Source organism: Eubalaena glacialis, chromosome 1 (genome assembly GCF_028564815.1).
Source record: "Eubalaena glacialis isolate mEubGla1 chromosome 1, mEubGla1.1.hap2.+ XY, whole genome shotgun sequence".
Classification (NCBI taxonomy): Eukaryota; Metazoa; Chordata; class Mammalia; order Artiodactyla; family Balaenidae; genus Eubalaena; species Eubalaena glacialis.
The window spans coordinates 26,822,179-26,837,010 of NC_083716.1; the positions used below are offsets into that span (position 1 = coordinate 26,822,179).

The window sequence follows — 14,832 nt, forward strand, 5'->3', positions numbered from 1 at the left end:
TGTGCAGGCACTGTGCTAGAGCCCTGTACAAAAACTATCATTTAATCTTCACAAAAACCTTGATGTGGATATAATTATTATTCCCATTTATAGATGAGGAAACTGAGGCTGATAGAAGTTAACAACTTACCCAAGGGTACACACAGAGAATACACCTGGGAAATCTGACTGTAGCCTTAACATCTAGGCCAAACTGCCTCTTCATACATGAGACACACTCAGCAAAATACAAGGAACATTTATTGAACAGCCACTCTGTGTAGGACACAGGACTAGACACTATGGGGCTCATGAATCAAGCCCCACTGGAAGCGGAGTGCGGAGGATTTGTAGGAGATCGTATGCATCATTGAGGGGTTGGAGAAGATTCTTGTAAGAGGCATCTCAGAGAGGCTTTGAAGGATGTACAGGATTCCAGCAGATAGCAATGGAATGGAGGTGTCCCAGGAAGAACTGAGGAGGGATCAGCATGAATAAAAGCATGGCAGCAGGAGCAGGAAGTAGCAGGGTTTCATTGGAAGACAGGTTATAACCAGGGAGCAATGGAAGATCAGGCTTGAAAGCTAAGTGGAGGCCATACTTTGAAAGACTTTAATGGCAAGGTGAGGAGTTTTGGGGACCACTGAAGTCTTTGACAAGAAGAGTAATTCGAAGTTATTAAAAGTTCTGGCAGGTGGCAGCACCTGGCTGGGACGCTGTGAGCCTGAGACAGCAGGTCCCCCATGACCTCAGTATTGACAGTACAGCACAGCCGGGCACCAGAACTGAGTCCCCAGGGCATTTGCTAGAGCTCACAGCCTATGGAATTCAGTTCTCAGAGCCAGATGGCCAAAGTTCTCTTAGCCTTGATGCTGCCCTCCTGTGCTCCCTTCTGTGAATTTTCCCCCATTCCCAGGACGTGTCAGAAGAGGAACCTGGGATCTCAAGATTCCTCCTATCCCATCGAGGGTCTGAGCTTGGAGCTGAAAATAGGGGCCCATTGCTAGGGTAAGAGGTAAGGGTTCTCTAAATTCTAACAGGATACTGATGTAGGATATGAGGGGAGGGGACTCAGGGCTGTGGTAGGGATTCCGTGGGTACTGCAGAGTCAGACCTGTCATCTCCTGCCCAGATATGCTCCTGGTGGGGCCAGATGTGGAACTGGATGGGCAAGGGGCTAGGGGAACAGCCAGAACATGTACACTGAGAAGGGCATTTCTCTAGAGAATGAGTGGCTTCCTGAGCCAAAGAGGACCCACAAAATGTGGATCCCCAAGATAGAGGTCCAGGAGTCCCAGCTCCCTGAAAATCTCCCCACCTGAAGTGAAGATCTGAAGTACCTGGGATAGATAAGGGAGCAGAAGAGAAAGACTTCCCTGAAACACACGTTGACTTTCTACGGAGTTAAACTGAGGGCTGGGGTGCTATTCCCATTCACAGGGCAGACCTGCAGCCTATCCCTGGAGATGGAAAGGCAAGCTGGCAGCCTCAGGAGTCACCCTACCCCCACCCTGCTTGAGTTGAGAGAAAGGGTTCTGCACTTACCCATGAAGCCTCTTCTCTCCCTCCTGGAGCTGGATCTACAGTGATGCTCCCAGAGACTGCTGCTTAAATAGGGCCCGCCCCAGCCAACTCCCGCCCCCGCCCCATCCTGGCTCTTCTGAGAAAGGAGGAAGGTGTGGGAGGGCCAGGCACCCTGCCCAGAGAGCCCTTGCTGACCTCAAGCAAGAGTGGGGACCCCCCTCTTCCCCCCCCATCTTTCAAAGCATTCCCTTCCTCACCTCGGTCTCTGAGTCCCTCCCACCCCTTGAGACCAGCCAGCTGGGTTCTTTCTCTGCTCTTAATGTCTGGGAAATCTGCTCTTTATGCCTAATTCAAGCCCAATTTCCTCATTCTGAGGTTGGATGATGGGGAATTGATGTGCTAGGGGAAGCTTCAGCGCAGGCTTCTAGCTTCTCCCATCAGCTCAGGAGACCCAGCATCAGTTGCAGAATTCGTTTGACGGAATGGGGAGAGAGGAGGTATCGCTATCCCTCCTTTCACCTCATGTAGCTTCAAGCACCATCCAAAGCGTAAGTGGAGTTTGTTCCCATCCTGTGGAGAGAGATTGAGACCTGAGGGGACAGCAAATCAGGGGCTTAAGGTCCAGCCTGCTATGGAATGTCGAGAAGGACAAGTGTTCCCTGGATCCCCTGCCTTACAGTTTGTGTGTGTCCTTGTGCCTGTGGTGGTCCCTCTCCTCAGCCCACCCTCTGTCCTCTGACTCCAAAACCTAACCCTTGCTGCACAGAGTTGAGACTCTCCAGGGTCTGAACTGGGAATTGAGGGGCTCCCTCTAAATGGTCTTTCCCATCATCCTTCCCCGAAAGCTCAGGAAGTTCTTTCCCATGATAATATGTAGCTACATCCAACTGCTATTCAAGAAACAGGCCGTGGGGGAGGGGGAATGGTATGCCTCAGGGATGGCCACAAGGGTCTTGAGCCAGGACTAGGGACAGCTCTTCTGAGGAAACCTGAAAATTCCTGTAATGGGGGTGGTAGGGAGAGAAGAGTCATCAGTATTGTGCAATGGAGGGGGAGGGAGGATAGGGGACTGGGGAAGGGGAGCGATGGCCAAGTCTTTAGAGGGCTGGCAGCTATCCATCACCCCTTTCCCAGTGGCCTGCTTGGCCAGAGTTCAGAGTGGCTGTCACCCCACCCCTCATTAACCCCAGCAGCACCAGGCTGGCAGCAGCAGTGCTTTTATGGGAGACGCGTCGCCAAAGGTGCTCCCTCCTTCTTCCCTCCCCTTTCCTGCCCCCTCTCTCCAGCAGCCAACATCTTGCTCTCTTTGAGGCCAGAGGATCCTGGTGGGGAGGTGGGAGGCTGCTGTGAGGGACAGGACTGGAAGAGGGAGCAGTGATCCCCTTTTTCTCCATATTTTGGCACTGCCTCAGTCCTTAGGGAAGAGAGGATGGGACTTTCTGCCTTGGACTGTGAGCTCCTGCGGATAGGGACAATCTCTGGGTCCCCAGCGCCCCCACAAGGGGACTAGCCCTGAAAAGAGGCTCATCCCTGCTGATCGGGGATGGGAGAGTTCATCCTTGAATGGAACTCCTTCCCTCATGACCCATAAAAGGGTTCTTGGGAAGGGAAGGCTATGGGCTTCCCCACAGGGTAGCACCGGGAAGCTCCATAGCAGGAAGAGAAAGAGGAAGCTGAGGCCTTACAGGGTACTGGATTTCAGCCGTCCTGTCCTAAATGAGAAGCCCTGCCAACTCGGGCATGAAGTTACTGGGGGTGGGCATGGCCTGCAGGCCGTCCTGGATCTGTGCTCAGGTGGATCCTCGCTCAGAGCACCTGCTGCCACCCCCTCCCCCATCCAAACCAGGCTTCAGGTCCCAAGACCTAGGCCCTGTAACCCACACTAATCTTGGGGAAACATCGCTGTTAAGAGAATACAAAGGAGAGATAGACATGGCGGGTAAGTCAGCACCTAAGAGTTGTTGGGTGACAGGGCTTGAACATGGACTGGACACGAAGGGGGAGAGACACGGGATTTGGGGAAGAACACTGGGTCTAGGAGTAGGGCCACAAGAACCAACGAGGGAGAGACAAGGGCGGGGTGGGGGTGGGGAAGCTACAGGATTTGAGGGCGGAGATTTGGGGGGCGAGGAAGTAAGACGGATGGGAAGACACTGGGTGGGGTCAAAATGTTCTCCCGTCTGGGCAGACGACAAGGCAGTAGGAGGGGATACAGTCAGTCACTGAGACTCCACCCACTGGCTGGACCTCCAAGCCTAACTCCTCCCTGCCCTCAACAAAAATGGCCGCCGCGAGAGCTCGCCCAAAGCTCTGAGACAAATGAGAATGGTAGCAGAAGCCCCGCCCAGTTGTGGGCATGCCCTTTTTAAAAATGGCTACCACAGCGCTTCTGGAAAGAAACCGCTCTGGGCCCCGCCTTTGATCTCGTTGGTGGGGCTGGGGGATGAGAGCTGCACCGCGCGGGACAAGTCGCCGGCGGCGCCCGACGGAGCAGGTGATTTCCCTTCCAGGCCCCGGCCCAGGGCTAGGAGAGTCGCGGAGAGCGTTGACCCAGGGTACCCGTCTTGTGTGTCTCCCCACGGTACCCCCGGGGCCCGCCGGACCCCCCCATCTCTGATTCTCGCCTTGGCCTGTATCAAGGCACATCCTAGCTTGCTCAGGCCTCCCTCGTCATGTGTCCCTCAGGGCCGCAACCGCATCCCTGTGCCCTCGGGCCCACTATTCTGGATGTTTATGGGTACCCCGCTAGCTCGTTTAGGGAGGTCCTGCTTCAGGGGTCGGCCATCATCGTGGTCCCACTTCCTGTGTTCCCGCCTCCCCGCATTTGTGCTCCTGCCTGACTTTGGATGCCGGAATCCCTTGTGTACCCATCGGTGTCCTTGGCTCCTCTAAGACCTGACTTGGGGGTCAGGGGACAACGATGTGTTCTGGAACCTGCGTTATGGGACTAGGGCCCCAGGAGCTGGGCTTCGTAGGGGCTGGGAGAAGCAGTGAAGACCTCGTTTCTAGACCCTCTTGAGTGCCCCAGACTTCTTCCACTCTGCTTCCCAGGATTCCTCCTCCCACATGGCCTTCTGCTCTCCCTCCACCTTGGGCATCTCCCCACCCCAAGGGAACAACATGGTACTCCTTCCCCCAGTCTCACTTAAACTTGTCCAGGGGTGTTTTATGGAACATCTGGAAAGTCCAGGCCTGTGCTTGGTCCTGGGGGTGCTCTCAGGCCAGCTGGGGGCAGTGAGGATGGGGCAGTCAGGGTTGGCTCCAGGGAGGAAGTGAGGCCTGCAGAGTGAGAGGCAAAGGGAAAGACATTCTGAATGGGGAGAATGGTGTGAGCAAAGATTCTGAGGTAGGCAAGAAGGCCAGCCAAGCAGGAGAGGATCAGATTACAGGCTGGGGACTGACCATTTGCATCATGAAAGGTGGTATAGTGTAGTGATTAACAATGAGCCAGACTGCCTGGGTGTAAATCTGCCATTAACTTACTGTGTGACCCTGGGCAAGTTACTTAACCTCTCAGTGCCTCCATTTCCTTTTGGGTAAATGAGATAATATCAACATGATATATTAGTATCTATATGTTAAGGTAATTGTGAGGATTAGGTAAGTTAATACATGTAAAGTGCATAGAACAATCCCTGATAGATTGTAAGCAGTCAGTAAATGCTAAATATTTTTACCTTCATCAGAGGTGTTTAAACAGGACTCATGACAGGATGACAATCACATTTCATGGGTGCAACTAACCAGTGAACCCTGATTTGGAGCCCCCAGGAAGTAATGGGGTTCTGTGGGCTATATCCAGAATTTGAGAAGTCTCAGGGAAATCATGTTCTTACCCTGGAGAAGGCTGGCTGCTCAGGCTGCAGCTTCCCCAGCTTAGGGACTATGGAGGAGAAATATTAGGAGAAGCCTCTGGGTAGGAAAGAGATACTGAGGAAGCCTAGGGGGATGGAGAAGGGTGAAAAAGAAGTGGCAAGCTTTGAAGGCTGGGTGAAGTTTGGGCAGCCCAAGAACAGGAGGAAGGGGGATGTTCCATTAGGAGACAAGCTAGAGCAAAAGCTCAGGGCAGGAAGACTTTTTATTTGGGCACAGTGGGGTGTATAACTAATACTAATAATAACTCCCTGGCTCTTGGACCTTGGTTAGAAACCTAGGGGCATCAGACACATCCCTGAGAGCTTCGTCCCTAGAAGCTTTCATGCAGCATCCATGGACCTTTGTCCCCTCAGAGGTTGGCAGGCAACTGCTAGCAGCCAGGATTGGTATAACCCAGGGTGGATGTAGGTCTCCATAGGGGGCTGACTTCTTGGGGGAGCTGCATGATGGGATCTGGTATGCCCTGTCTGAGCAGTTCTCTTCCTCCCCAGGGCCTATGTTAGGGTCTGGAGCAAGAGGCTGGCCTCCCCTGGTAGGATAGGGCTTCTCAGTTCTGCTGTCCTAAGCGACCCCTGTGCTGTCACAGCAACTCTGTGTTACCAGTCAGGGGACAAGGGAACTGCGATAATAGATGGTAACCCTATCTCAACCCAATTGGAGGTCTTGACATCTCCCCATCCCCTGGAGTAGCCCCTAGAATATACACTCACTCAACTAGGTGTCCTGGATTTATCTCCTGACTACCACAGTCAAGCCAGGTGACTTTAGGCAAGTCATTAAACCCACTGAGCTTCAATCTCTTCATTTCTAAAGTGGGGAGTAACTGTTTATTGAGTGTCTACTTCACAGGAGACACTGAGTGTACATTGATGAATAAGCCAGGTGTGTAGTCTCTGCCCTCATGAAACATGTGGAAGAAACATTAAACATTGCCCCAGTAATGTTTTAATTATAGCTGTAAAAGGTGCTGCTAAGTAAGGAAAAGTGTAGTCTGCAATGAGGGTGTAAGATAGAGGAGACCAAACCAGTTCTAGAGGGTCAGGGGAGCATCCCTTGAAGGAAATTGTAAGCTGAAACCTGAAAGGTGAGAGGAGTTAGCAAGTGAAGGGGTGGAGGTGGCACGTTGCCCAGGCAGAGGAAACAGTTTGTGCAAAGACCCTTGCCGTGAAAAAGCTGGAGTGCTGCCAAGCTGAAAGCAAGCTGGGGTGGAGGGGAGTGATCCCGGGGCGGCGTGGTGTATGGTGAGGCTGGAGAGATGTAGGCAGGAGTAAGGCCCTGAATTGAGGGCCACAAAAAGAATCTGGACTATCTGAAGGGAAGCAGGAAATCACTGATAGATTTTAAGCAGGAAAAGTGTGATTTTTTGGTAAATATTGTACAGCCATGATCTTTGTGGAGAATAGGTTGTTGGGGGAAAGATGGTAGTGGGGAGAACGTTTAGGAAACTCTTGCAGTTAAGGCAAGAGTTGGAGCCAAGTGGGAGTAGAGATGGAGAGAAGTAGATATGTTGAGGGATAATGGTCAGGGCATGGTGACTGATTGGATGTGAGAAGGCAAGGGGTAGGATGGTGTCAATGATAATTCCCAGACTTGTGGCAGGAACAGCTGGGTACGTGGACATGCGTATACTGAGGACAGCCTTGGAGGAATAAAAGACTTGGGAGAATGTCAGTTTGGGACATGTTAAGTCATCCCCATGGAGGTATCAGAGAGATAGACGTACAAGTGTGTAGCTCAGAGGAGGAGACTGAACTAGAGGATTGGACATTGGGAATTGGTGACATGGAGTTGGTACAAGAAGATGTGGGCCCAGATGAGATCTTCCAGAGAGAGAGGGTGCAGACTGACGAGAAAGGAGAAGCAGCTTTGAGCCTGAACTTTGCTGCCACATTTAGGGGGAAGCAGAGGAGAGGGGGACAGAGAAGGGAGCCTGGGAAGAAATGGCCAGAGAGGTAGAAGAGAAATAGGAGGATGTGATGCCTCCTAGACCAACATTGGTGCTGCTTGAAAGGGCAAATATTAGGTGAAACTATAAGAAATTCCCTTTTTCTTTTCTTTTTGAGATCAAAAACAGGTTAATATTGGCAAGTTCATATGGTTCAACCTAATGAGACCAAAACCTGAAAAAGTAACTCATGCCCTTAGCCTGAGAAAATTTAGTAGAGCGGAAGCCAGACTGTAGTTGGGGAGAAGTGGATAGAATGGAGAATAATAAGGGAATAGATTCAACAGGACCTGGTGATTGATTGATTGCAGCAGGGGTTGAGAGAGGGTGAAATCAAGGGTAACCCCCAAGTTTCAGGTTCGGCAGCTGAGTGAGTCATGTTAGCCGGTGAAACAGGAGGTGCCTGTTTGGAGGGGGAGTACACAGATCGGGAGGATATGGTGAGTTGGGGGTAGGTCCAGTTTGAGGTGCCCCTGAGTGTTCTGAGTGGGATAATGAGCTGACATTTGGACTTGTGGGTCTGGAGCAGTTCTTTACCACCTAAATGTTCCTGGCTACCAAATACAGACTTTAGGGAGTCAAAAGCATGTAAGTAGGAATGAAATAAGTCAATAAGTATTTATCGAGCACCTACTAAGTGCAGGCATTCTTCTAGGTACTAGGGCTATACCAATGGATAAGACAAAGTACCCCCCCCCAAACTCCCTCTTCTTGAAGCTTACATTCTGTGGGGGAGGACAACAGGCAAATAAACATAAAGATAACATGGAGCTGTAGTATATGCTATATAGAAAATAAAGCAGAGTAAGGGATTGGGGAGTATGGGGAATGCCTAATTTTGGTCGGTTAGTCAGGGAAGGTCTCTCTGTGGAGGCAACATTTGAGCAGAGCCCTGGCAGAGGTGAGGGGATGAGCCATGTGGATATCTGGAGGAGACAGGCAGAAAGAAACTGGGCAAGTCTGAGGAATAGCAAGGAGGCTGCTGGGGCAGGAGTGGAGTCAGCGATGAGGGAGTGGTGAGGTTGGAGAGGTAAGCAAAGGCCAGATCTTATAGGGCTCCGTAGGCCTTGGGAAGGAGGATGGAAAGTCCTCCGTAGATAGGCCCAAGCTGCTGGAAGGGCAAGGACCTGGCAGGAAGAGAGAATTCATGAAAGGCTTCCCCTTCTATCTGGGCCCCAGAGCCAGAAAAGCCCCTTTGTGCAGAGGGTGGGTGGCCCATTCTGGGTGGGGGAACGGCTGTGCTCAGTCCTGAGGCCTGCTCCTTGGGGGGCTGGACAATGGGTCCCTTGTGGTTGGACTTGGGGGCCAAGTGGCCCTCTCAGTGATGGGATTCTTCAGCCAGGAGGCATGTGACCTCAAGGCCTTGGCTTCTTCCCAGAGGGTCTAGGCCTACTGTTGGGGAATGGGGTGGGGAGATGGGGAGAGGTCAGGGGGAGGTGGGAGGGAAACGTCCACTCTGGAAACTTTCTTCTGAGACAGTGTCCTGCCCTGTCTCAGGCTGGAGGAGGTGGAGAGACAGGCAGGCAGGGGGCTGTGGCTCTGCTTGAGGGAGCGGGGGAGGGCTGAAGAACTGGAAGCTATGGGCAACATCAACAAATGGTTTCCACAGCAGGGCAGGAGGGAGGAGCTGGCCGCCCCTGGACCTGGTGGGCAGGGGTAGGCAGAAGAGGGCCTGACAAGCCTCTGTCTTGTGTCCCTTCAGAAGAGGAGAGAGCATGGAGCTGGAGAGGATTGTCAGTGCAGCCCTCCTTGCCTTTGTTCAGACGCACCTCCCAGAGGCTGACCTCAGGTAGAAGCTGCTCTCCTAGAAGGGTCATGCTGGGGCCAGAGTTGGAGCTGCTGGGCAGTACTCTGGGCCCTGGCCAGTGGAAAGACTGGGGTGGGAAGTACTCAGCCCTATTCCTCAGGTGGAGGAGGGCTGATTATGATTTGCTGGTATGGTCTTACCTCTCATCCTGTTCCTGTCACCCTTGTTGAACAGATGGGAAACCAAAGCTCTGAGGGGGTGGGGGGGTGGGATACTCTTCTGGGCTTAAGGCTTGAGGTCTGGCTCCTGGACCCCATGAAGCCGAGGGCTGGAGTCCCAGGCTAGGTGGCAATGCTGGAGGTAACAGGGCTTGTCCTGTCCCCTTCCTGCAGCGGCTTGGATGAGGTCATCTTCTCCTATGTGCTCGGGGTCCTTGAGGACCTGGGCCCCTCAGGCCCATCGGAGGAGAATTTCGATATGGAGGCCTTCACTGAGATGATGGAGGCCTATGTGCCTGGCTTCGCCCACATCCCCAGGTGGGGCCTGGCTGGGACCAAGAGGAGGAGGAGGAGGGCTGGCTGATTGTGGAGGGTGGGCAGAGTTGTCCTTTTACCGCCCTCCTTGCCTTTTCAGAGGTACAATAGGGGAAATGATGCAGAAGCTCTCAGGGCAGTTGAGTGGTGCCAGGAACAAAGGTGAGTCTGGGAATCGGGCACTTGGGTGACTCAAACCCCCATCCTCCAAAGCCCTGGCAAACCTGTTGCTCTTTGCCTCTTTAAGAGAACCTGCAACCACAGAGCTCTGAGGTCCAAGGTCAGGTATCTGTCTCCCCAGAGCCTCTGCAGCGGCTCAGAGAAGAGACGATGTCTTCTCCGACTGCTGCTGCGGACACCCAAGATGAGGTACTGGTAGAGGAGGGTACCGATGAGGGAGCTAGGGCCCTGGAAAGGAGGAAGTATTGCCTCTTGTCAACATTTATGCCCACAGGCATCCGGTGCTGAGGAGGAACTGCTGCCAGGGGTGGACGTACTTCTGGAGGTGTTCCCTACCTGTTCGGTGGAGCAGGCCCAGTGGGTGTTGGCCAAAGCTCGAGGGGACTTGGAAGAAGCTGTGCAGATGCTGGTAGAGGGGAAGGAGGAGGGACCTCCAGCCTGGGATGGCCCCAACCAGGTATCCTCTGCTAGACGCCCCCCCAACCCCATGTAACCTCAGCTATGTTCCACCTTAGTGTTAAGCCCCCGCCCCTAGCCTATCCCCATTTGCTTTTCCTGCTGGTACCCTAGGCCCTAGACAGGCTTCCTCTCTCTGCAGGACCTGCCCAGGCGCCTCAGAGGTCCCCAAAAGGATGAGCTGAAGTCTTTCATCCTGCAGAAGTGAGTCTGGGCTGGGCTGGGCTGGGCTGGGCCGGGCCGGGCCGGGCCGGGCCGGGCCTGGCCCTTAAGAGGGTTTTCCTAGGCTGGCAGGAGCTTCACCCAGCCAGTTTTTGGCAGGTACATGATGGTGGATAGCGCAGAGGATCAGAAGATTCACCGGCCTATGACTCCTAAGGAGGTGAGACGGTCGCGGCTCCTAGGGTCATGGAGTGGGTGCAACTGTCTCCTGGCTTCTGCTACTCACTACCTGATTGCCTGACAGGCTCCCAAGAAGCTGATCCGATACATCGACAACCAGGTAGTGAGCACCAAAGGGGAGCGATTCAAAGATGTGCGGAACCCTGAGGCTGAGGAGATGAAGGCCACATACATCAACCTCAAGCCAGCCAGAAAGTACCGCTTCCACTGAGGCACTCGCCAGACTCTGCCGGAGCCGTCTAGGCTCAGATCCCAGAGGGATGCAGGAGCCCTACACCTCCACACAGGGCCCGCCCTAACTCCTGTCCCCCGTCTTTCCCTACTTCCTTGCTCCACAGTGTTAACCTCCTCTTGGAGCTGCCATGGGCACAGTAAAGGTAGCCCCAGGAAGGTGTGAGTGCATTCTGGTCATTTCACAGCTGGGGTGCTGGAGTACTGTGTCTGTCTCTCCCAGCCTCACATCCCCTATCTCCAACAGGGCAGCAGCGCCAGACAAGAAGGAGTAAAAAGCTCTTTATTTGAAGCTCCAAGGTAGGGCAGGGCACTGGCCTCTCACCCGAGGCCCCCACAGTTCAGTTTCCCTACGGTTCACAGTGAGGCCCCGCCACACAGTCCAGCTGTGCCCATCGGCAGGCGGGTCAGACCTGCAGGTTGACAAAGGGTGCAAAGCCTGCCATGTCCTGTAGCAGCACCAGGGCCTGATGCAGCGGAGGCTCCACATCGATGTCCACGCCGCGCTTCCGCAAACGGCTTAGGCTGGGCTCGGCCACATGGTGGCAGTGCCGCACCCGCAGCGAGCGCAGCGCGGGGCAGTACTCGGCCAGCGTCCTGGGGGAGGAGCCGGGTGAGGCGAGGGGCGTGAAGCCGCTACACCCACGGTGGGGGAGCCAGCAAAGCCCCTGTCTCCCTCCAGTTCGGGGCATACTTCTTCCCTCCGTACAGGAGGGAGGAGACCCGATTTGGGGTCATACACTTAATGCCTCCAGTGAACCGGAGACTTCCTGTCTCTGAAACAGGGAACCTGCTTCTCAGCTGTGCCCAGGATTGCAAGGTTTTCCCCTTGAAGAACAGCCAGAAATCTGACTTTTGTACTTTGTATGTGAAATCTCCCAATGTGTAAATACTGGTTCAAAAAAGTTTTTAAACTGTGGGCTCTCTGGCCTAGGCATTCCTAGAGGCCCTTCCTGTTCAGAATGGGGGTGCCGTGGTAGCAGGAAGATCCAGAAACCCCAGTTCTGCCTTTCGACAACTACAGCCCGCCCCGACCCCCAGAGGCTAAGTGCTTGCCCTCCTCCCATCCCACCGACCCCAGGCCCAGGCACCTGACACCGTCGCTTCCGACCCGGAGGCAGCCGGTTAGGTCGAGGTGCTGGAGTTCTGGGCAGTTGCGAGCCAACTCCTGGACGGCGACGTCCCCCACATTGGCGTTGACAGCGAGCGAGAGGCTGCGAAGGCCTGCGCCGCGCCTCTGCGCCAGATACACGATGGCTTCATCCTTGAGCTGTCGGCAGGCGGTGAGGTCCAGCTCTTCAAGGGCCGGACAGCGGTCAGCGAGGCCGCGCAGCGCCAGCCCATCTACCCAGTCACAGTGCGCGAGCGAAAGGCGCTGCAGGCGGGGGCAGCCCTCGGCCAGCGCCCCCAGCGCGCGGCGGCTCAGTTGCCCGCAGCCGGCCAGCGCCACACTCCGCAGCTGGGGATTCCGCGCCAGCACCGGCACCAGATCCTCGTCCGACAGCCATTCGTGACACGGCGCCAGCGCCAGCTCCTGCAGCCCCTCGGCGTCCCGCAGCAGCCAGGCCAATGCGGCCTGCGGGATCTGCGGACCCACCTACGGGCGGGGAAGCACCTCGACTCTCAGCTGGTTCCGGGGGCGGACGCTGCCTACCCGTCCCTGAGGAGTTCTTTCCTGGCAGCAGGTCGCCCTCGGGGCTTGCCACCTGCCCTCCCAGGAGAGACCCTACGCGCCCTCTGAGCTGATTCCCGGTACTCGCCCTTTGAGAGTACTTCTCACTGGGTGGATCGCTTCCAGGTCATTCCTAGAGGCCCAAGGGGGATCTCGAAGGGTAGACAGCGGGGCTGGGGGCTGGAGGTTCAGGGTTGGGGGCGGGGCTGGAGCCGGGGCGGGGGCAGTATCCAGAAGGGGGCGGGGTCCGGCCCCAGGCTTACCTGAGCGGCGTCGAAGCGGCGCAGCCCAGCCAGGTGCAGCTGCACTAGCGCCCGGAAGGCCCTACTGACGCGCTGCAGCCCTAGCAGCTGGCGCAGCGGCACACGGCTCAGGACGTGTGGGAGCAGCACGTCTTCCCAGGGCAGGTCCAGGAGCCTGCGGGCAAAGGGGCGTTGGCGGCGGCGTCCCCGGGTTGCTGTTACCTGCGAGTCCGCCTCCGTTATGCTCCTGAGCCCCGGCTCCTAAAAGCGACCTCCAGACCCGGCCCTGGTTCAGCTCCCCTCCCCCAGGCCTTTTTTCCCTCTCTCGGCCCCTCCGGTGCTCGGTACCTGACGGCTCCGGGCTCTTGCTCCCCTCCGGACTGCTCCATCGGTGGCTCCATCGGCTGTCTACTGCGCGTGCGCAGTAAGGTCTTCTCGCTTTGGCCTGGAGCGGCCGCAGCGAACCCGCCTACTTTGGCTGTAGAGACAGACCGATTCAATCGAGTGCCGGCTCACTGAGGATCCTGTCTGAAAGTGTTCCGGATGGATCTCGAAACTGAAGGCGGAACAGGCCGGTGGTGTAAAGTTAGACCTCGCCTTCTCCGCTACAGGGCTTGAGACCTGAGGCTGAAGAATGCGATGGTGCAGCAAAGACTGGCTTTTTTCGTTTTGGGCCAGTGGCCGCCTCAAAGTGAAGTGATGGGAGGAGCAGGCAAAGCCAAACGTATAAGGGGCGGAGCGAGGACTGTTAAGGTTCTGGGCCTATTTTCTCTGCCCTCTGATCGCGTTTAGCGAGTTTGAAAAATGGGGAAAAACTGTCCAGGCTCTTATTGCCTGGCACGTAGTAGATGCCCAAGAATTGCTGAATGAATTGAATGGGGAAAGCTAGAATTTTTCTTCCTTCATCAAGCAAACTTGCCCAAACCTCCCATCCCTGGTTAATTGTGAAGTACAGAGCTATCCAACCCCTTCCACTCCCGGAAGATTTGTAACGGGTTTACACCTTGGGGGGAGAAATGTAGGGTCGAGAAGAAGGACTGTATCTCCAACTGGGTCCCTTTCCTTTACCCAGGAGGTCTAGAGTCCTGAGAAGAATAAGTGTTCAGGTCAGCCCGCTAGGAATACTGCTTCTCGGTTGGCCTGGGGGTTTAGTTGTGGGGTCTGGGGCTGGGCCCGCCCTGGGGCAGTAACCCCCCTCCCCCCAGAGCTCTGGGCTCAGACTCTGGGTTACCCTCTCACTGCATCCCCAGATCCTAGTTCAAAGTCCGCTCCAGGGAACCTCTGGAGCAGTGCTTTCCCCATCATGCATTGGCGGGGAGGATGTGAAGGAGGCCGAGGGTTACTGCTGTCCCAGATAGCTCCCACCCACCCACCCCACCCCCCGCCCCAGCACGGTTACACTCTCCCGTCGTGCAACCGTTTCACCTGCCTCTTCATAACGAAAAATGCTTCCCATCCATTATCAGGGCTTCGGCACCTCTGCAAGGTGGGCATGTCTGTTCCGTCACTCCACTTTGAAGATGAAACCGAGGCCCTGGAGAGGCAGCACCTTGTCCGGGGTCAAACGAGTCGGGATAAAGAACTCAGGCATCCTGGTTTTCCCCGAATCCCTTTCACACTCCTCCACCCTCCCCCACCCCACCCCCACTCCCATGCTGCGAGAAGGGAGTAAACAGCAGCGGGGAAGGACCAAGGAGGGTCAGTTTGGGTGAGGGACTTGCTCCCTTTTCCTCCGCCTGCTTGGGGAAGGGTAGCTGGGAGGACAGATCTGTGCTAAGATAGAGTCAAGTGGGCGCGCACCACCTCGGGCCGCGCGCCTCCTCCCACTCCCAGCGTTGTTCCCGCTTCTGCGCCTGCGCAGTGCGACAAATCTGGCGCTGTCCCCTTCAGCACCACGCCGAGCCCGCGCAGCCCCTCCCCGCGGTGAGCCCCGCGCACCCCCGCCTCGCACGTTCTTGCGCCCCCTGACCACTCGAACAGACCCCTTCTTCCTTCCGAGGTCACCACTTGCCTGCCCTGGAGTTCTCAAGGAGAGCAGTTGCCAT

At 55.5% G+C, this 14,832-nt stretch overlaps 3 protein-coding genes across 7 annotated transcripts in view; 1 reads left to right on the forward strand and 2 right to left on the reverse strand.

Moving 5' to 3' along the window:
* MFSD13A (major facilitator superfamily domain containing 13A) overlaps nucleotides 1-1,556 on the reverse strand; it is a 31,487-nt gene extending 29,931 nt beyond the window's left edge. The window contains exon 1 of the mRNA XM_061200486.1: nucleotides 1,525-1,556. The gene's annotated coding sequence lies outside the window, so the exon portion shown is untranslated. The remainder of the gene's footprint in view (nucleotides 1-1,524) is intronic.
* A 2,326-nt stretch (nucleotides 1,557-3,882) lies between these two features.
* Nucleotides 3,883-11,032, forward strand: CUEDC2 (CUE domain containing 2). 5 transcript variants are annotated; one of them, XM_061201181.1, is made up of 9 exons: nucleotides 3,883-4,058; nucleotides 9,027-9,113; nucleotides 9,464-9,607; nucleotides 9,705-9,766; nucleotides 9,852-9,973; nucleotides 10,059-10,241; nucleotides 10,383-10,444; nucleotides 10,535-10,622; nucleotides 10,707-11,032. In XM_061201181.1, the coding sequence occupies exons 2-9, from the start codon at nucleotides 9,040-9,042 to the stop codon at nucleotides 10,851-10,853; spliced, it is 882 nt and encodes a 293-aa protein (XP_061057164.1). In that variant the 5' UTR covers nucleotides 3,883-4,058; nucleotides 9,027-9,039; the 3' UTR covers nucleotides 10,854-11,032. The 5 variants fall into 5 exon arrangements, with proteins under 5 accessions (XP_061057164.1, XP_061056874.1, XP_061056949.1 ...); XM_061200891.1 differs by having other exon boundaries at nucleotides 3,883-3,997; XM_061200966.1 differs by having other exon boundaries at nucleotides 3,883-3,997; nucleotides 10,562-10,622.
* A 108-nt stretch (nucleotides 11,033-11,140) lies between these two features.
* FBXL15 (F-box and leucine rich repeat protein 15) lies at nucleotides 11,141-13,258 on the reverse strand. The gene is made up of 4 exons (XM_061193857.1): nucleotides 13,136-13,258; nucleotides 12,809-12,962; nucleotides 11,965-12,470; nucleotides 11,141-11,470 (listed from the first exon to the last, which is right to left on the reverse strand). The coding sequence occupies exons 1-4, from the start codon at nucleotides 13,186-13,188 to the stop codon at nucleotides 11,281-11,283; spliced, it is 903 nt and encodes a 300-aa protein (XP_061049840.1). The 5' UTR covers nucleotides 13,189-13,258; the 3' UTR covers nucleotides 11,141-11,280.
* Between the last annotated feature and the right edge of the window lie 1,574 nt (nucleotides 13,259-14,832).